Consider the following 21,529-nt stretch of genomic DNA (forward strand, 5'->3'; position numbering starts at 1 on the left):
TTCGTTTCAACACCTTTTCGAATACTAACAAAGAGATAATAATAGTATAAATAAGTTTTTGTTTGATGTTTAAAAATCAAATGCAGCTAAATATAATTTGTATGCAAATAATTGCGGATTCATTAGGAAAAAAAAAAAAAATGAAAAAATGCAATAGATTCTCACTGATTTTCATTTATGCTACTATTTCTAATCATTGTGACGATAATTTTATCTTTTTTTTATATTCAGCAAATATAATCAAAACTTCGATCCTTTAGTACATTTTCAATGTTCACCTATTTGCTGAGGAATGTTGAATGTAGTTCTAAAAAATATGTAGGATGCGCAGTATTTCGATTAATTTAAAATCTTAGAATATAGATAGTGTCAGGACGAGCACGTATGTGTGCAGCATACAAGTAGTTATGTCGAATCTTCGGTTCTTGCGTATAGCGGAATTGTTTTAACCAAACTTATATAAACCAAATTTTTTTAAATCACGAAGAAAGGTCCATCGGAGCATTCAGAATCTTTCAGACAAGGGTCTCAAAACTTTAGTTTTTTTCTACGTTTCTCTTTCATCCAATACCATGCTCTAACATAGAAAATCTACCAAATTGTCCAATCGACAGAAGAACAACAAGTCGTATCTCAAAATAAATGCGATCTATTCCTATAGCACCTTCTAATTCATAGCAAATAAGGCTTGGAATTCGGCAAGAACATTTACGAAAACTATGCAAAACTACAGCAAAAATAACGAATACATTCCGCTACAAAGAAAAAGGCCCCAATTAAGGGTGTAAGTCTTAAATTTATCTAAAAGGTCAATGCGACCCTATAAAAATTGCTGCAACGATTTCTACTCTCCTGATATTTAACAATATTTACGCTTTGGCCAGTCAATGGACATTACATTCGAGTACTCTCCGTGTTGCTCTTTGATATTTATGTTTGATATTTTCTGAATCCCAATAGGCCTAATACACCTTTGCGTAAAGTTGATCGCCAACAGGAATAATAAGCAGTCCACGCTCGATAATGGGTGTAAATATAAAAACAATATGTTGGTTAACAATTTTAAAATAAGCAGCGGAAACGATCTTCCTTTTATTATGCTAATAGTAAATTTTTAATATTACTTAAGTATTGTTTACACAATCTTCATACAAAAAGTACGAAGAGCTTGATGAAATCATGTTTTGTAAATGGTTTAAAGGGAAGGCGAAATTTAAAATGATTTTAAATTAAAAGAAAAAAAAACGCGATAAAACTAATGGACAACTAATTAATAATAATAATAATAATTATAAACGCTATTAAAAGTGATTTCATAATTTGTTAAGCTATTTATAAATAATTTTGTGAAACAGCGAAACAAAATAAAAAAAAAAAAATAAAAAACAACAAAAAAGAAATCTTAGCTAATGAGTCTTCATAGAAAGCATGTATATTGTCGGTAAAAGAGAATTTCTGGAAATTCTTGAAATTGTTTCTTTCTTTCTGGATCGGGTTTAGTATAAAAAACGTATTAAAATCTACGGGAAGATTGTTATTTGTGGTTTTAAAACAAACGAACACCATTTTGGTTTTATGCATATTGATAACTGTAAAAAGTCATTAACCGAGCTGTCATTCGTCTTGGCACTTATGAAATTTCTTGGATGCACTAAATATGTACCGGTACATGATCAAGTAGTTGAGCTCTATCGGAGAAGGTGGCAGAACACATCTCACATTCAAAATAACGTTGAGGTTTTCGTGTAGAGGAAGGATTTTGCTGGGCAGCGGCTGCCGCAGTGGCATCCGCCGCTGATACTACCGCCGATATCGACGAAAACGAATTACTGGCATTTGAAGTGGCTGTAGATTCAGTTTGAGTAAAGCTATCTCCCACACCGTAATCAAGAAAAGTCGGTGTTCTGTTTAAAGTCGACGTGGAATTTGATAGAACTGTGCGTATTCTTTTAGGTGTTAAATCGCTTGTATTGGTAGTTGGACTACAAATACCCCGATTCAAATGATTACTAATAATGCTACTACTGTTGGTGCTTCTAGACGGCGTAGTCGGATGTTCCGCCACATTCGAAGTAAATTCTAATTGTAGGTGACTGCTGTTCAAAGGCTTTACTGTTTTTAAGCCTCGCGTGGATCGACGCTGTTGCATGGTAACCTTCCTTTGCAATTCAGGACTGGAATCTAACTCTACTCCAGCTGTCCCCGAGCTAACACCATTCACAATTTCTGTCAAATCAGGCGAAGTAGGTTCTATTTTGATAAAATGTTGTTCTTCTTCTGATTGCTCGGCCATAAATTGCGAAGACGATTCACTAGTAAAACGCGGCCTATGGCAGCCCTTTTCAGATTTAAGTGGCGAATGCAGTATCTCGTCTAAATCATTGCGCAGTCCAGAAGCTTCTAAAAGCAAATGCGCGTCATACAAATCATTTGAATGCTGCTGGTGATGATGCAGTTGACTATCATTTCTTTGACCGTGGAGATCAGATTGCTCTTGTTTTATGTGTAAAGGACTTGAACTGATTTGATTTGGTGGCTGCAATTGTGGCGTAATAATCTCATAATCATCAACCATACTTGACTTTTTGCGTAAATTATCCTGATTTGTCGAGGATTGAGCAAGATGCGTAACGGTGGACATTGTCTTCTTTTTATTTCCATCCACAGTGAGCGATTTCCTTTTCTCAGTGCGTATCATTTGCGGTCTATGGGCTGATTTTCTAGACCTCATTTTACGTCCTTTACCAGATGTCATCGCAGGTTCTCTTATTGTCGATTTATTTAATTGAAGCTCTTGAGTTCTTGACGTAGCCGTATTCGTTTTTAATTTTGCACGCTTTGTCGTACATGGCGTTGAAGGAGTGTTATTGTCCACTACCAGATGGTCTATGTTATCTAAAGTATTCTCAAGATTATTCAATAACGCGTCAACATGGTTTTGCGTCTTCACTGATCCGTGAGCGCTACTAAACGTTGATTTTTTCGATCCCCAATCAACTATTTCTACATCCAAATCTAAATCTACTTCATTTTTAATCACTTTGCTTTTATTATTGTTAGTTTCTTTGGTCGATTTTCTCTTCGTGCGTCTACCTTGAGATCTGTTAGCGTTACTCTTTTTCATTATCATTGTTGTGGCAGCGTTGTTGTCATTGTTTGGGGAGGCTGTAGTTTCTGTGATGCCCAGTAAGTCATCGACCGTGTCCATGTCAAAGTCTGATAAATCGATATCGCTGGTGTTTCCAAGGTCAATTTGGTTGCCTTCCCGACGCATACGAGCTATTTCATGAGGTTTTAACTTACGACGCCTTTTATATTTGCGCGGCCCGGGCTAATTTTAGTTTTAAAGACACGATTAAGGAGAAAGGAAAACCAAAAAAATTGTATAACTTACCACTGGTTGTCTTTGCAAAGCCGTGTTTGTGTCGCTATGTTGTATAAGGTGCTGGATTAAATCAGCTGATGACTGCAAATCTGCCGAGCAAACTGTGCAATGGTAAGTTCCCCGTGTAGAATCTAAGCCTGAATGGTGAGAACGTATATGTTCGCGCAGTACAACACGTTGATTAAAGGCACGAGGGCAGACCGAGCAAACGTAAGGTTTCTCTCCGGTATGTATGCGTTCATGTTTACGCAATGTACCGCCATCCGCAAAAGCTTTCCAACAAAAACGACAACCATAAGGCCTCTCACCAGTATGTATACGTACATGAATCTGCTGAGAGCTGCGTGAACCGAACGTTTTACCGCATTCCAGGCAAGGAAAAAGTTTTCCGGCAGATGTAGCACTATGCGAATGACGATGGTTCGAGAGCGTGCGACCGTCTGGAAAATCTTCATGGCAAACGTCGCATTGAACTGATTTATCACGATGAGAGGACATATGACGTTTGAGACGGGCCTTATTATGGAAATTCTTGCCACATTTCGAGCATGAGTGACATTTTTCACGGGAATGATCCCAGGCATGCTTGATGAGAGCTTTACGGTCACGGCACACCTTCCCACAAAGTATGCAAGAATTTTCGGTCATTTCACCGACGTGTTGGGTTTGTAAATGACGTTTAATAGATGTTTCTTCGAAAAATGATTCACCGCAAAGAATGCATCTGAAATGAGACACGTCGGTCATAAAATAAAACGTTAAAAAAATCAATCTCACTTAAATGGAGGATATCGGGCATGAATTTCAGCGTGGGCTAACAAGTCCAAAGCCTCTGCAAACGATTCGCCGCAAGTATTGCAACAATGGCGATATCTAATGTCCTCATCGCCACCAATTCCGCTTTCTTCTGTTTGTGTTTTGTTGTGTAATTTGGCATGTCTCTTTAACAGATCGAGTCTATGAAATGACATGCCACATTTGCTGCAATAAAAGTCGCCGTATAGTTGTTGCTCGGACTCTGTTTCTGTTTGCGTTTCCTCTAAGTCTTCATCTTCATCGTCCTCTCCGCCTTCGTTAGGGTCATATTCAGAATTGCTCTCCTCGAAATTATGAGTTTTTTGATGCTCCTGCAGGCTAATGTGATCTAAGAACATTTCATTACATTGCGAGCATTCATGAGGCGACTCACGAGAATGCGACTGCAAAAACGAAAAAGAAAAAAAATTTATGTTTGATTTAATAACAAAAGCTAATACAAAATGTTTTATTTATTAGATTGAGATAAATTTCAACGTTGCCTCGTCTATAGTTATTCAATGAAAAACTGAGTGCACAGTCGTTAAATGTTGATATAAAGAACAAGAATCTTACCTTTCCATGCGAAAGCAAAGCTTTTTCGCGAGCGAATGAAAGCCCGCATTGCTGACAGACAAATGGTTTACCACTGTCGATAATTGGAAATCGTTGAACTTGCTTATCTGAATCTTGTGCAGTTACGTTATCCGAGGTTGCCTTAATGGCACCCGTTAAAGGTGACAGGCTATGACTTTGAACTGAATCCATTATAGATTCGTAAGCTAGTTGGGAAGCCTCCGATGTGCGAGCACTTTGTACGTCTATAATTTCAAATGTTGATATTTCCCCTTTTGGTTTAAGACGACTAATGCGACCTCTGCATTGTATATCTGCAGCTTTAGAAGAGGTTGGAGAACAGGTGTTTATATTCTGTTTAGCAGACTGTAATCGTTGACTACATTTTGTAGGAGTACTAACTGTGTCAGCCGACATATTCCATTCTTGTTCGTAATAATTTTCACTGGAATTTGATTGGTTTGGTACAGTATCGGCAACAAACTGCATATCTGCAAAGTAAAATAATTTTTTATTTATTTTAGGAAGTTTGCAGTCTTTCACTTACAATCACTGTCATCTAACTGTGGTTCAGAAGGCTCCTCAGCGTGGGCCTTTAAATGATTAATCAAGTCTTGTCGTCTTAGAAACCGAGATCCACATAACTTGCAAAGATGGGGTCGATCATTTTGATGGGCCACAATGTGATTCATTAGGCTGGCCTTCTTGCGGAAACGACGACTGCAAAAATCACACGGGTACGGTCGCAAAGCGGTGTATTCATCTTGAACCGTGGGTAAAGGCACCTCAATGTCTAATAAGACTTGCGAGTTGGAACCAATAATTTGGTCGGCAGGTATTTCAACTCTTTAAGAGAAAAAAAGTAAAAATAAAATAAAGGCAAGTGTCATTTTCAACGCGTTGCACACGTTATATAATATTTGGCATAATTACCTTTCCTCGCCCTGATGTTGCACCCAATCATCCGTTATTACCTCCTCGGTGACCATTTGCGGTGTATTCTCTCTGTATTGTTGTACATTAGTGCCATCAACATATACACCACCACCTGAATCAGACAAATCTTCATGTTGTTGCAGTAAGCCGGCTTGTGCCATAACTGCTTCGCAATCGATTTGTGTACCATCACTAGCTGCCACTACTACGGCTCCATTAGAATCTATACCTTGTGTAGTAATAATTTCAGTAACCATTTGTCCATCGCGGGCCATGAAAATTAAATTCTCAGCGGCGATTTGATCGATACTCGTTGAGTCGCATTCATCTTCGGTAGCCATATAGTCTGAATTCGAACCACCGTTCGCCAACAATTCCGGCTGAGGCTGCGACTCTACTAATAAATGACCGGCAGTTTTCATATCGTCCTCCATTCTTGAATCGTTTGCACTTTGCAGCCATCTTATATGATTATCCATTTTTAGTCTAATTTTCTTTTTAACGACACAGGAACTAGTAATATGTTAAAAATTTTGCACTTTTTTCCCTTTGTCCAGCAAAAAAAAAAAAAAACACGTTGTTGCATCACTTCACTTAGTGTTGCCAAGTTTTGAGACTTTTGTATATTTTGACAACACGATTAACTCAAGTAATGATGAAAATTTTTTGATTTTCATTTCAGAACCGTTTTTGGTTGCGCGCTATATTTTTTTGGTTGCGCGCTATATTTTTTTGGTTGCGCGCTATACTTTTTGGTTGCACGCTATACTTTTTTGGTTGCGCGCTATACTTTTTTGGTGGTAGGAGTGTTTTGACTCGGTTTCAGAGGATATAGATATACACATATATATATGTAAACTGGGGAATAAACACCTATGAAAAATTTAACTCTCGCTTTGGTTTCTAGCTGTTTTTGCTAAACAGCTGAAAATGCAAGCTAATTAACAGAATGCGCTTAGCAAGTTTTTTATTCAAATTTCGGCATTTCTTTCACATTTCACAAGCGAGGGTTTAAAAACCAAGTTCCATTTTAGGAAATAACAAAATTTCATGTATTTTCGCTCCTGGTCGGTTAAAAAAAATGAAATACAATAATTTACATTTCGTTGAATTCTACTATACGCGTCAACAACTACTACTCTCAGATGACTGTGAATTGAGATGGGTTTTAGGCTCGCTACTCTCATATGACTGTGAATCGAGGTGAGTTGTCGCAGATACTTGTGTTTGCAGCAAAAATAACTGGGTATGCTGTGTTTAGTGGCAGTGCTTTATTTTGTTTATTTATTTACACATGAACCTCAGCTAAAATAAATTGAAAACCGAATTCAATTCAATGTTCGTAGTACACATAGCTTAACATAGCTAGTTTAACATAGCTAGTGTACATTAGGACAGGGCTTCGTTAATGTATAGAATAAATAAATAATATTTCATAAAAAAAATTATCAATATATTATATATATATCAATGAAATTGAACACTTCACGTAACCGGTTTTTGTACTTCACATTTACATAATTATGGGCAACTACGTTGGTTTTTAAATCTGCAAACATAACTAGAAATAACAAGGTGTAATCGATAACATGTACAGTTCCCATCAGTGCTAAGCCTTCTACTTGCCGCTTGATGGTGTTTGCACAACACCAAATTCATTTTCTCTTTGCAACAAGAACTACATAAATATAAATAAAATGAAAATGCTAAAGCATCTTCAAACATTTGTTACAAACTATTAAAGCGTAGTTATGAGACTCTTTCCCCGTTTAAATGCGTCTTCGAAATGCAAATTTGCTTGTTTTTACCGTTTTTTTTTTGTTTAGCATGAATGGCACCATGAAACGAAAGCCATTGTATATGAACGCATGTAAACGAAAGTCCATGTTAAATTATTAAAAAATTAAACGGAAAATAATTAAGCATAATAAACTGAGGTCGAAGCGGAATTAGGGCTACCTTGCTCCTCATTAAGATGGTTCTAGCATTGTTTAATCGTTATGTATTATATATTTGCCAATTAAATGTACATGTTGCGAACAACGTCTATAATTAGGCGTTGTGTCTTCTGACCATGATCTACTCACCATCGCATTCGAAAGTAACTTCAATCCCATTTTCCAACCAAGGACGAGACCATATCGTTATAATACACTGTTTGATTCTGTTGCGCTCATCGATAAGTGCAACATCGTACTTTACCAACGTACCCTTGCCAGCCGTTGTATACGCTGTATTGATGCGAGCCACTCTAATAAGAATCAATTTTAACAGATGTTCATTTATTTGCCTTGATTCGTTAAGGAACCTGTATAGCGTACGACCAAAAAACGTTTCTCATTAATAGAAAAGTATAGCTTACGACCAGAAAAGTATAGCGTACGACCAAAAAACATTTCCCCCGTGCTTGCTGCTATTTTAGCAAGAGAAGTTTTTAATTCATTTTCCGCTATTACGACACTTTGTATTGCAGTAATGCTGTCCATGGAGCGACGATTGCTCGCCTTTAAAGCGGGATTACCCTGAACAATAGCCATAGCCACAGCCATAATTACGAAAATTAATATTTTAAAATAAAACGTTTTTCGTCTAATTCGCGTTTGGTTTTTTTTAATTGATCGCTTTTTATAAAAATATATTAAAATCTTACATATAACGTTTTGTTATTCTTTGAGAGGAGATTTGATGTGGTGTAAAACTTTTGTGATAATGTAGTGAGAATATTTTTTTGGAATCAGTTTTATGTGTCAAGGAAAGTTACAAATGTACAGTATCTCTGTTACATGGTACAACCCTATGTATTAAATTGTTATTGTACTTTATTTTCATATGAAACCTTATGTGGTATGATAAACCTTACATGTGGCGAGGTTTGTAGGTGATAAAAATTCGGTGCAATTAATTTTTACGCGAAATTTTGTACTACGAACCCATTTTTGTCAAAAGGTATTAAAATTTGGACTTTCTTGGGACGTAAACGTTTCATTTTCACTTCTCTGAAAAATAGACTTACGTGGCTCAATTTCCGTACAATTATTTTTTACGTCAAGCTACTTATAGACTTGATTGATTTTCATCATAAAATATTAAAAATTGTAAATTTTTGCTATTTGCAGTGGCGTCCGAAAGACAGATTTCCTTGGTCTAAATTTCACAAAGTTGGATTTTATGTCAAGATACCCTTATGGGCCAATTTTCATCATGAAATACTGAAAATTGGATATTTTTTCATACAAAGGCTTATTTTTCATGCGAATCTTAATATTGCATCAAGCCCAAGCAATTATAATGAAATAAATAAATAATTTCTATTCTGAATTACTATTGTGAACTAGCTATGATCATGAACTATTGAAAAACCGACCCCTTTAACTATAGGTGAAGGTTTAGATTGCGTAGCAACCGCTATATGGGAAAGGCTTTTGAATATTGTTAAGCACAATATGTTAACTAATTGTTGTTAATTAATTGTGATCTACGGTTTGAGGCAAACGTACACACCACCATTGAAATGTTTAGACATGAATTTGAAGGTTTTGAGAACCTGACGGCTGGATATTGTTGAAAGTTCTAAAGGGATGTCCTAATTAGGGCGAAATCTCTTCATACAAAACATTCTGGTTACCTTAATGGACATGAAACCCAAACAGAGGGATAGAAATAGAAAGTCAAGTGCCGCCAACTCCTACTCACACGTTCTAATAATAAGAAAGTTGTGATGTATTGTTCGAATGCAATGAAATCAAGAAAAGTTAATTTATTTGTATGCATATTGGGCCTACGCAACTGCATGAAGCAACCTAAGTAAGCAGAGTATGTGCATGCCTTGTCCGTGTTTATTGCATTCCTGAGCCATGATTTATTCGGAATGCGTTGCAGTGCAATAAATTTCACACCTTTAAAACGTAATTCGTGTCCATAGGAGCAGAGATAAAGATAAAGAACTACATTGCCGCCCACTACCGCCGTGACTTAAATCACGCGAATTCGGCCATCCTACAACTTAACGGCAAAAATGACAAAAATGTCGTTGTTGTTGTCTTCTGATTTGCTTACTTACAAAGAAATTGTAAACAAAAGAGATGAAGAGAATTGCTTTACAATTTACTCTCTTAAGGCAATGCTCTTTTTCGAAACTTACTCTCTTTTTCTACTTCTCTTCGTCTATATATTAATCATTGATTTTATTATTAATGTCGTTATTCTATTTGCAGCGCATAGATGGGTACCTAATAACATAAGTGAAAGATTAATTAACGGGGACGTATGTTTTTCATTGATTACAGTTCCAGCGCGCTATTGTTTAGTTAGTTAGGGGGAAAAGAGAATCAACCCTTGCATAGGAGTCCTTTAAATTTACGTATATCTGTAAGTAGCTGTACTTTTATACGAAAGCACAATGTCTGCGGTAGGCTTTCAAAAATTCTACTCAAACTAGAGGGAAATTTTCTCAAATTCTCAGAGTTTGCGTTTTCTTCAATAGTTTTCTGAATTGTTTGATCCATAAACAGTTTATCGTAGAGAGAAATTCAAAGAAAGGAATTTCTATTGTGCGTGATGATCTAAAGAAAACATTATAAAATTTCCAGTTGTTTTTGTTCGGCTTATTGCCGTGCATATGAATACTTATATATGTGTATGTTGCGCTGGGTTGTGCGTTTTTACAATTCACTACTTTTTTGCTGGAAGTTATGCTAGCAATTTTATTTTTATTTTCATTTTTCAAAATTTTTTTTTATAATTTCTTGTGCTCTCTGGAATTTATTGCCATTTTTCTTTTTTAAAGAATTTTTGTTTGTTTGCTGGTTACTACATTTATTTGTTTATTCGTTTCGAATACGTTGTTTATGGGGAGAAGGCGAAAGGCGGCCGCCTAGTGTTTGGGTCTTCGTTCATATAGTTGATGTTGATGTTCATGTTGTTGCTGTTGTTGTTGTTGTTATAAGCTCTTAGTGTGACGGTGTAGTGTGGAATGTATGCGAAAGTCGAGCTATTTTCATTTTGTACGTTTTGTCTGTATACGTATGAAAACAGTTGATCATCGCGCTACGGCTCGTTCTCTGAACAGTTGTGCATAACGCACATTATATAGAATAGATCGCGTTTAGTGTGCCGTGATTTTCTTATGAGCTCTTTCTTCGAAATTTATATTTAATAGATTTTTTTTTTTTTTAAAGATTTTTCCACGAGACTTACATTCCGTACGTAAATATTTTCTTATTTTCTTATATTTCGCGAGAATTCATTATTTAAAAAATACAAAGTGTAAAGTGGTTGTCAAAACAATACAAATAGTAAAACAAGGCGCCATTATTTCTATAAACTAAATGAATGACAACTAACCAGTGTTTAAAGTGTCTGTTTACCCATTTATATCGGGATATAACGCACACTAATACATGCACGCAACTATACGCAACTGTGCAGCTAAGCGTATAGCGTAGGGCGCTTGCGTTAAGGATTTCAAATGACAAGAGTGAGAGAGTTAATGTCTTTTGTTTTTTTTATGGTTAAGTATGCAAAATATGGTCTAAATATAAACACGTATTGTTAGGAGCATTGGTTTAAGAAACGGAGAAATAATGCTGTTGGATGTTTGCGTTTCGTAGAAAAACACTATTTAAAAATAACAAGAAAATAACGATATTTTAAATGCACTTGACAGACGCAACGTTACATGTCAGCTGTCGATCATCCTCAACTCCTGGATATAAAGTTAAAAAAAGAAGAACACAAGTATTCGTATAAACTTGTCATAAAAATTATTAATAATTTTTTATTCTTGCGGCTGAAGACCTATAGCCGCAGAATGAATGCATTAAACAACTCTCGTGTGTGCTAAGCTTTGCACGGAGCCCTCGTTCACTCCAAAATATATGTTTAGTCAGGACATTATAAATATGCTGTGCTTGTGTGTGCTTTTTCATTCCACCGAAACGCGAATCATATCAAATTTGGAAAGGCTTTTTTCTAAAGAGTTTTTGGAGATTTCGCGACTTGTAATTCTGATCGGATTTATTCGCAAGGTTTTGTTCCTCTGATTTACATACGATGTACGATACATGTACTATACGACCTTTCTTTTAGTCTTTCAAAAGAAACTATGCACGTACATATGTAATTCGCTCAAAGGGCGCATTACAGCTGAAAAATTTTGGAACATCAGGAAAGTGATGGAATTTTAAATGGCTAATGTTATTTTGGAAGAGTGTAGAGTTTCCGGCGGGTGTCTTCTTCGTCTTGATGGTGGGTGTCTTCTTCGCAAGGGTGACGTTAGCAATTCTTTTGAAGAAATGCAGTTTGAACTTAGATCCACTCAGTGGAAAAGCGTCGTTCATTCAAAGTTTGCATATTTGCTTTGCTCGCCTAAACTCCATTGAGTCCTAAGAGACTTGTAATTGTATTAGGATGAAATTCTAAAGCAGTGATGGCTTTAGAAAATATCAGATATGATGTTCCCAACGCATCATCCGTTTTTATAGCAAATATATAATGTGAGTATTAAAGTAGACTACCATCTACTCGAAAAAGTTTTCACTCCGCGAATGATAAATGAATTTTAGATTTAGTCCTTTTCTTTTTCGAAATAGCTTGTTTGCTATAAAGGGCAAGGGGTAAAGAGCATTAGAGAAGAATTTCCAGGTATATTTCCTAGTGGAGCGCGTCGGACTTATTGAAAGGAAAAACTTGTAAAGAAAGACATCGTATTTATGCGCTCACATGTTTACTTTCTAAATCACTTTACTTCACTTTCACTCATCATTACTTCAATTTATGACCATCGGTGACGGCAAGAATTCCAAACTAAGAATCTAAGCCGGAAACATGATGATATCCCGAAAATTTATTTCATGCATCGTATCTGAGATCTTTCTAGTGTAGAAACATCTTTCTTACTTGCATCCACTTTAAGATATATCATCTAAAAGATTCTTTGCAATTTCGTTACAGTTTCGATAGAAAATTCTCCATGCAAACCCTCCATTCTAAGAATACGAATGGAATGCAATTTCTTTGGTTTTATGCAAAAATTCCATTTTACTACTTTCGCGTTCTTTCGTTAATCGAATGGAATGAAATTGCGTTTATTTTGCAAACCATGTTCTGGAGTTTTAAGCGCAGTTGTTGCTGTTGGTGTCGCTGTTCCTATTGTTGTTTAAGATGATGTTAATGCCGCTTTAATATATGTTGTTGCTTGTTGCTACTACATTACGAGCTTAAAACAAAACTACTACAAAACGTTGAATTTGAATAATAATAATAAAAAACAACAACAACAACAACAATAATAATAATAACAATAACAATGTCATATATTTAGTTTTGAAAATACATTGTTGTTGCTGTTGTCGTACTTTTATACTTTCATAAGTTTTTTGTTTTTATTTTTATTTTCTAATTAGTATTCCAGGCAGAGACACATTCATTCGGTTTTATAACGATCTCAGTTTTCTTTTTTTTCATAACGCTTTAAGCATGCGTATGCATATATATATAATGTAGATGTGTTGGTGTGTGTGTGTGTGTGTGTATATATGTGTTCACGTTTATTTGTTTGTTTGCATTTTGATATTGATATACGTAAAAACGAACGCGTGCGTCTATCCCACAATTCAATGGCAAACGTTATTTTCCACATGTGTAGAGTGCGCAGGCGCACAAATGCTGTTCGTATGCGCGTTTGTTTGAAATCAAAAACGAAAATAACAATAACAGCAAAACATTCTGCATGAAACGACTTTGGATATACATATACATAGATATATTAAAGACTGGCGTACACATGTGTGTATTGAAAAAGAAACCGAAAATCATATGCAAATTAATTTATAAAACCCTTTGGGAGTGCTTTCAGCACTTAACCTCACTTTAATTGCTCTACGCATGTCTTTCTAACCTTTCTTTTTCAAGATGTTTTATTTTGAAAGAAAAAAAAAATAAAGACGAAAGTAAACCAACCAAAAATTAGATCGAAATTATTGTTGTGTTTACACTTCTTCTTCTCAATAAAATCGATAAATTAGCTTATAAATCGTTGCACGCTGTACGTTGTACGCTGTACACTGCCAGTGGCAATCGTTATTCATGTTCGCTAACTTTTTGGCATAATTCACGTGAATTCTGATCAAAATTCACAGCTGCATATCATCGTGTAGACCTACATACATACATGTTTACACTTTGTAAATGAACGTGTTTCTGTGTGTATCTGTTCTGATGCATACCATGTTGCAGTAGCCAGGAGTAGCACGAAAATGTAAAAAAAAAAAAAAAAAAAAGACAAAACAGAAAAAAATCGAAAACTGCATAAATGTGTTTGGAAAGTTAATGCTCGTCATACTGCGTTCGCACACCGTGACATCTGGAATTGCGAATTTCAAGGTAAAACTTCAAATTATTTGATTTATTCCCGATTTCACATTTTTCATGTTTCCATAGAAACCTGCTTATATATTGTCAGATTGTTTTTATGGTTCTACGAGATAATAAATTTGAAGTTCAATTTCAAAAAACAAAAAATCTTTGATTACAATCAGAAATTCATAGAAAAACTTTATGGCGAGTTTTAGACATCAGCTTATGACTTTGGAATTGTATCGCATCTTAGCAAAGAAGAATACATGAAATGTTGTGCCTACACTGGCTAAAGTTACTCTTGAATATTCAGTTATACTCTCTACAGATGCCTTACGGCTCTTCGTGAAAGTGTCCAACGCTATTGTTTGCTGAGTGCTTTGTTTTCACTTGGAAGGGGCCCGCACTTAACTTTAACGTCACATGAGCTTAGGATGGGACTCATTAATTTTTGCCTTGCTTGTGAGATGAGACGCGAGTATGAGGAGATGCATGCTCTTCGACACGGCTTGAGAAAATTTCCTTCACTGTGCCATCTGGGGCCGCACAAATTACCAGCTTCTCAATTCTTAGCGCTTACTTTGTTGGACTTATGACGAGAATTATCACAAATTCGATACTTTTTCTGTTTCGTCTGTTTGTCTTCCCACTTATCTATTCCCTTACGTTTAGAGAGACTGGCCGTGCGTACTTAGAAAAAGAGAGATTTGCAAGAGATTGCACAGTGCTGTTGACAATAATGTCAAAGGCTTTCCTGTTGTTTGCTAAGAATATGCAAAATGTACGATGCAAGCATGGGCTTGACCTAGTATAAAAAACGGTAAACCTTGGAAGCATTTGTATATCATTTAATATAATGTTCTTAATTATTAACTTGCAAATTATTGGTCTTTACATACAGCTTACAGTCAATGCCGCGTAGAACACCTCGTACTAACTGCGAATGTTTGCTTTATTGTTTTAACGTTGCGTATAAGGCGTGCATATAAGCGTGCAGGAGATGCTAACCTCGACTACAGACCGGTGAGGAATTTCTTTGAAACTTTTGGGAGCTTCTTTTGCCTACGCAGTTAATATAGACTCCGTGAGATACATTTTTATATGTATTTCCATGTGTATCATTTCTGCCCCATGTACTTACTCTTTGTTCTCGCTTATTTCCAAACATTTCATGTTTGTTTACCCTTAAAGCCCTTAAATAGCTTTATAGCCCTTTAAGAAAGAACACAAAACGCCAAAAAATGCGAAAAAATGAGTGCGAACTTTTGACACACAATATAAACAAAAGGTCATGCGAGCAAATATTGAATGCAAACATAATCGCTGGGCAAGAAGCTACATGTGAAAACAAGCATTCAAATGTATTCTGAGCAGAAGCAAATCTCATTTTTCACCATATAACCAAGTATTAGTATAGAGTGATGAAATATTCATGATTTTGTTTCTGAAAATTTTCAATTTCATAAAAGCTCTCTCGTCGCTTGGAGAAATTTAACGAACTTAATACGTTCAACGGCCTCGTGACGTATGAGTATCGTGGAAATCAATGTAAATTAAAATGTTGGAAATAATCAATAAGTTGATCGTGGCCTTTTTTCTCGAACCAGCTATGAGTGCTCATAAAGCAAAGCAATCAATTTGTTCTCATTTCCAACTCTAGCTATAAATGCGTGAAAGCACTCACACACGCAATGTATTATTAGCTCAATGTCCAAACGTTTACTCTACGTTTTTGACACGCATTTCAATAACAGTAGTAATAAAATTATAAATAATCGTAAGAGCAATTAAAGACTGCCATCGAGCTCTCAAAACGGCGATAAGTATTAATTTTGTCTTTTCCTATTTGACTGTCAGATAGAAAGTGTACTTATTGCCTTTCGTTAGCATTGCTTCCTATGTCTACCCATCCGAATGGCTGTCCTTATCGGCACCTGTCTCTTTGCCTGGCCGTTCGGGTTTAAAATTCTCGCATTTTTTCGCCTAACATTATTTATAATGATGTCTGCGACAATCGCTGGATCATTCAAAACTGATATCCCTTTATAGATTACTTTCATATGACCCTTAAGAAATTCATGAGCTGATTTAACGATTCATAAATTCTCGGGATTTCGTTTCGCAAGCTGATGAGAACATTATATGGGAGGCGACCGAAAACGTGTAGTGGCACTGGCAAATTTATTAAATTTAGTTTTCTCGCCAAAGATTTTTCTATTTCTCGTATTTATGTGGGAGCAAGTTAAAATTCGTCTAGGTTCGCAGGACGTTAACATACTCCGTACCGATAGCCTTTATATATGGCAACAAAATCCGCTTTCTCTGGTTGTAACATTTTCAATTGTCGTATTTTTAAGCAGTGATGGGCAAGCGGTTCGAAAGCTTGCGGCGAAAATTTCGGAGCACATAAATGGTTTACATAGGACTGATGCACAGACAGATGCTCATCGTTTTTGTTGAAAAAAGAGACGTAGCTTTCTCGAAAAGAGTCTCAGAAGTGGGGGGATGATGTTTTCGAAAGCACTTACGCAAAGGCATCTACATTTATCTCATTTTTATGGCGAATTGATGCTTTTAGCTTACGACGATAACAAATGGCCGGCCACTGATAATTGCAGGAAAAGCCTCTTACCCAGTCTGCAATCTTACGCTTTTTAATTCACTCGTTATGTGATGAAGGAGAGAGAGCATAAAATCGAAAATCAAGATACAGCGATAGATAAAGTAAGCCTTGCTGACGTTATAAAGTTATATCTACGACTAACTTCTGTTCAATTACATGAAGCTTTTCTCTTACATTTGTTCTGTGAATGCTTTCGCTTCGCTCTTTTTTTTGCTTCCTTTCTTACATTTTATAGATCAGAAAAAATTCTTTTAGAAAGAAGATGCTGCAGAAATGAGAAGTAGCAGTGGTTATTTAAGGTACGCTTCGTAATTAATGCGGTCCTTTATGTTTCCATTAATCTTTTTTTTTTCCATACGCTCTTAAGACTGGTCTTTCAAGTGATCCCCCATTTTTTGTAGTTTTCGTGATATCGTGACATTCTTCATTTTTCCATTAAAATATTTATTGAAGAAATTCTTCTGTTCGTTTGGAAATTATTGACCATTAAATTAATTTGTATAATCGTTGCTTTTATGTTCTTACTCGACGTCAATTGTCTCATTTAATGTTTGCTCTGTGCTCTGCGTTCTGTGAGAGATTTATTTAAATGAATTTATTATTTATTTAAATTAAATTATATCGTTTTGCATTGCAAGGCAATGCGATCAAATAAAAATTTCGAATTAGCACTTTATTGGCTATTTGACAAATTCGTTTTGCACTTTTCAGTTGATTTGCTTTGTAAATGAATTGCTTGCTTGCTCGCTTGCTTGCTTGCTTGCTTGCCAGTTGAGTTTCGTTTCATTCGAAAAGCTTCACACAATGTTCAGTTAATTACAATTTGTGTATAAAATTCGTATATAAGCGCCGATGGTTGTGATTGTGATTTTGTTTATATGCTTTGGCAATAATAAATATTTGTTTTACCAAAATGCAAAATTTTTTTTCCCACTTTGTTTAAAGGTGTTTTTTTTTCTAATAAAATCATCAATAAAAAGTTCAAACTATTTTATTTAACTTCTATGGAAATAATAAAATTTTGTTGAAATTACAATCAAAAAAAAAAACAAAACATGTACACACGGAAAGCATATACAGCCACCTACTACTGAGAGTGTAACTATGCGCGTGATTTATTGTAACTGTGCGCGTCATTCGAAGAAAATGGTGGAACGATTCTGTCGTTTCCCCCATAACAGTAAAAAATAAGGAAAATCTTAGATTTGCATTATTAAAAGAATCTGAGCCGGTTCCGACCGTATTGTATATCCGTCCCCCAGCCGCCTTTGGTCGAAATCCTTACGGCGCAAAAACTAAAACATATATAAGTGAAGCTTGGCGTATATAGTTTAGAATAAATCTTACAGTATAAACAAGTAAAAGCACTATAGTGAACCGCTGCCGACCGTTAAATACCCTATACAGCTCTACAATTATTCATATAACGATTTTTCTAAAGAAGACATTGTATGGGGAGTGATTGAAGAAGTAATCCGATGCCGAACATTTTCCGTAACATTCGTCCTTGGGCCAAAACACGTGAGTGTATTAAATTTCATTAAAAAATCTCAAAAAATGTGACCTCAACTTAAGAAAATAAGAAAGACAGAGGGACAGACAAGCTAAAATCGACTCAAGAAGTGATTCCGAATGAACGGTGGGTCTATCTTAACTCGTTCTGCTTGTTGCGCACATCCGCACAAACTTAATATACCCTTGTACTACAAGTGGTGTAGGATATATAAACAAAAATTTTGAAATTATCAAAATCCATAACTCACAAGAGGTAGTATATATCGATCTAAGATTCAGATCGGCCTACTGATACGTTCATAATTAGCAAAAACTTTAACGATTTTCTTTACTTGACCTAAACGCTTTATACTTACCGCAAGGCGTTGTGTGATTTTCTCATATTTCAGGAAAACGATTGTACGTACAAAGTTTTTAAAATTTTCTCAAATTAAAATTTACTCTCCACAACCGTGGATATATGCATGTGTATGTATATGAGGGCATCTGCATTATTTTATAAATTGCTATAAATTGTTATTAATGTTGTAAATCGTGCATAAAAAGATCACATTTTCCCACATTGACTAATAATATAATTTTCTCGTTAAATTTCTCTATAAACACTGAGCGAGTTTACATATTGCAGTCGTGTCTTTATTTTTCCAGAAAAAAGCTGATTAATATTCTTTCTCTTTCTTTTTGCATATAATAAAATAATCGCGAAAAATCCAGTCAAGAATATTATTTATGTCGATGACCGCAACTATTTAGTTGTTTTTCTTCTAACGTGTTATCCGAGGAGATTAGTGTGTATGGACTGCGATTTAAACTGGAAGGGTATATCTACCATTCATCATATCGGCAGATATTAAGTCCGAATTTAAGTTCGCAAGAATATTGTTATAGGACAAGAATTATAATTACTTTACTCCTTTGTGCCGCATGTGGTGGCGTCCCATGCGACCTCTGCTCCTATCTGATCGCTGTTCGTATTTGTATCGACCAAGATATTCGAAAAGAATACAAATTCTGTCCCAGTTCTCGTCTCTGGTATTTGACAGTGGCTGACACTATCTCTGTTCTTACATACTTCGTGTTTGGTAATGAAGATGTTATCGTTTAAAGAAATCTAATAACATTCCGCAACTGGGATGGCATATACCAGGAGAGAGGAGAGACGGCCATCTCTATTTGTGTGTTGCAGGTGCTAACTACAACATAAAATATACAACGCTCTTCGTCCGATCGCCTATAGTGTCATGAAAAGAGACTTGGTTACCAATGGAAGAATTGGAGAAGAAATGAAGGACTCCTAACGCCGTCGCCGAGTTCTTGTCGGCACTCACGTGCCTTTTGTGTTCACGTATTTGGCAGATTTCCTTTGCAATTTTGCTTTCACCTTTATCATTACTTGCCTCCTTTACTATGCGAAATATTTTCATTTAAGATTCTAGAGATAGAACGGCTATAGATTCGATATAGTGCTTCAGTCTAGTTAAAGTTTGCGCGGTGCCTGTTTTTCCCACCTGACAAAGTATGTGCGTATATATGCGTGCGTGTATAGAGAAAAAACAAAAAAAAATTGTTGTTGACATTTTCGTTTATCATTAATTAATCCATTTATCTCTTTTAATGCTCAACTATGTTTACATAGCAATGTAGGTCAATCTTATTTTTCTTAATGAACCACTTAAATTGTATTTAGTTTCATTTTAAAAATAGATTTTTTACAAAAGACAACCTAAGAGAATACAAAACGGAACAACATTTCGTTTTTAGAAATGTCTCCCCTATAAAAGAAAAACTTTCGCCGCGTTTTCTTGCATTTTGTTCGATTTCTAAATGCGTTTGTTGGTTAATGCGCTTATCTATTTTGCAAACAATTAAAATTCAACTTAAGAGGTAATTAATTACTCTTCCGATCTTTCTAACTTTTTGTAAGAGAACGCGTGGAGGCTACGCCCAATTCTAGTTAAATAAGTTCTCCATGACATACTTGATAAATTTGAAATCCTGACACAATCACTCACACGCGTACGTATTCGCTTTCTAAGAGTTTTCAAACCTGGTAAAAAACTGCAGTCTGACATGTATATGTTCACATAATAGTTCACTGGTAGTTCATTTTGAAACATATGCGGAATACCTGAACTGTAGCAAATATTTATTAAATAGCAATTTATGTTAAAAATATGCAAAGATGTTACGTTTTTGTCCGAAGATATGGCTTACACTTCATAAATATTACCTTGAGTTACATTTATTTCCATCCAACTAATGAACATCAAGCTTTTTTTTAAGTTATCAAATTAGTCTAGAATTTTTTTTATTTTTTTTTAAAGAATGTGAGTGTGTATGTTTGGTGAAATGCCTCTTACACAAGGCAAAAAGTAGCTGGAGAGAAAAAGAATTGAAATAATCCCCTCTGCTTCTACGAAATGCCGCATTCCGAAGAGTTTTGCTGTCGGGTAGAAAGAATAAATGGCCAGACAGGATCTTACGGACCACCACTCATATGATTCCTTATGAAGGAAGTTGTGAATTCAATTCAATCGCTTGCTTGTTAAACTAATACTTTTTATTTTCTTCTTCGGCACGCTACATAATTAGAAGCGTTCGATAATAGGAATTATTTTAGTTAAGTGAACGTGTAAATCCAAACGATTTTTTAAGATGGAGGGCAAATATCCGAATGTTACCCCAGTGAAGGTAGTGATGCTCTCCGCACATAAGCATAAGAGATGATAGCATTTAGGAATAGGAGGAGTCCTTACTTCACATTGATCCGCCCGAATGGCTGAGTGGTCGACCAAGATCTCGACCAACAACTCATCGACCGTGGGTTCAAATATCAAGTGCGGTAGTGCTTTCAATAAAGCCGGCAGTGTTTGCATGCTAGCGCTTCAAGACTTTAGCCTTAGAACTTATTTCTTCCGGTAAATTAATTATAATTAAAATAACACTTTATTGTTGTTGTGATCAAGGGAAAGACATATACAGAGGAAATATGCGATTCATTTGTATTTTATTCGATTTAAAACTTTGTGATTCGAAACAACAGTACGAGGGTGGATTCTCAACTGGATTTAAAACTTCTACTTAAATTGGGAAATTGGTGCGGTATAGGCATGTAAACGAATCTATTCTACCTCAATAGAGTGATAGTAAAGCCTACGTTTCCATAGAAGACGTCGTGTATACTACCACCGTACATGTGATCTGCTACAAGCCAATAAAATGTTATCAGGTCGTTTGTTTTCTATCCGATTTTTATTTTCAGCCATTAGTGAGATAAAAATTACAAGACACCAATAGGCCGGGTACACCTTTATGTGAGGCAGATCGTCAAGTAAGGATGTCTG

At 35.6% G+C, this 21,529-nt stretch overlaps 2 protein-coding genes and 1 pseudogene across 6 annotated transcripts in view; 1 reads left to right on the top strand and 2 right to left on the bottom strand.

Annotated features, from left to right (window-relative positions):
- Window positions 1–1,329: 1,329 nt before the first annotated feature.
- Window positions 1,330–6,207, bottom strand: LOC119634896. Its single transcript, XM_038029317.1, has 6 exons — window positions 5,690–6,207; window positions 5,304–5,602; window positions 4,757–5,247; window positions 4,163–4,584; window positions 3,395–4,109; window positions 1,330–3,331 (listed from the first exon to the last, which is right to left on the bottom strand). Exons 1-6 carry the CDS (start codon window positions 6,169–6,171, stop codon window positions 1,652–1,654), a joined length of 4,089 nt encoding a protein of 1,362 aa, XP_037885245.1. The 5' UTR covers window positions 6,172–6,207; the 3' UTR covers window positions 1,330–1,651.
- Window positions 6,208–7,744: 1,537 nt separating this feature from the next.
- LOC119634589 lies at window positions 7,745–8,241 on the bottom strand (annotated as a pseudogene).
- Window positions 8,242–10,828: 2,587 nt separating this feature from the next.
- The window catches only part of LOC119634438, a 71,323-nt gene continuing 60,622 nt past the window's right edge, over window positions 10,829–21,529 (top strand). For 2 of the 5 annotated variants that reach the window (XM_038028618.1, XM_038028619.1), the window contains exons 1-2: window positions 10,913–11,168; window positions 13,717–14,074. The gene's annotated coding sequence lies outside the window, so the exon portion shown is untranslated. The other 3 variants (XM_038028617.1, XM_038028616.1, XM_038028615.1) reach the window with 3 other exon arrangements.

Source organism: Glossina fuscipes, unplaced genomic scaffold, assembly GCF_014805625.2.
Source record: "Glossina fuscipes isolate IAEA_lab_2018 unplaced genomic scaffold, Yale_Gfus_2 3, whole genome shotgun sequence".
In the NCBI taxonomy this organism is placed as follows: domain Eukaryota; kingdom Metazoa; phylum Arthropoda; class Insecta; order Diptera; family Glossinidae; genus Glossina; species Glossina fuscipes.

What these genes read in the sequence shown, in the direction of transcription:
- LOC119634896 (XM_038029317.1), bottom strand. Translation starts at nt 6,171, where the DNA reads ATGGATAATCATATAAGATGGCTGCAAAGTGCAAACGATTCAAGAATG. An exon ending in CAACATCAGGGCGAGGAAAG is followed by an intron (nt 5,603 to 5,689) that starts GTAATTATGCCA and finishes TTTCTCTTAAAG; the next exon opens with AGTTGAAATACCTGCCGACC. An exon ending in CTTTGCAAAGACAACCAGTG is followed by an intron (nt 3,332 to 3,394) that starts GTAAGTTATACA and finishes AACTAAAATTAG; the next exon opens with CCCGGGCCGCGCAAATATAA.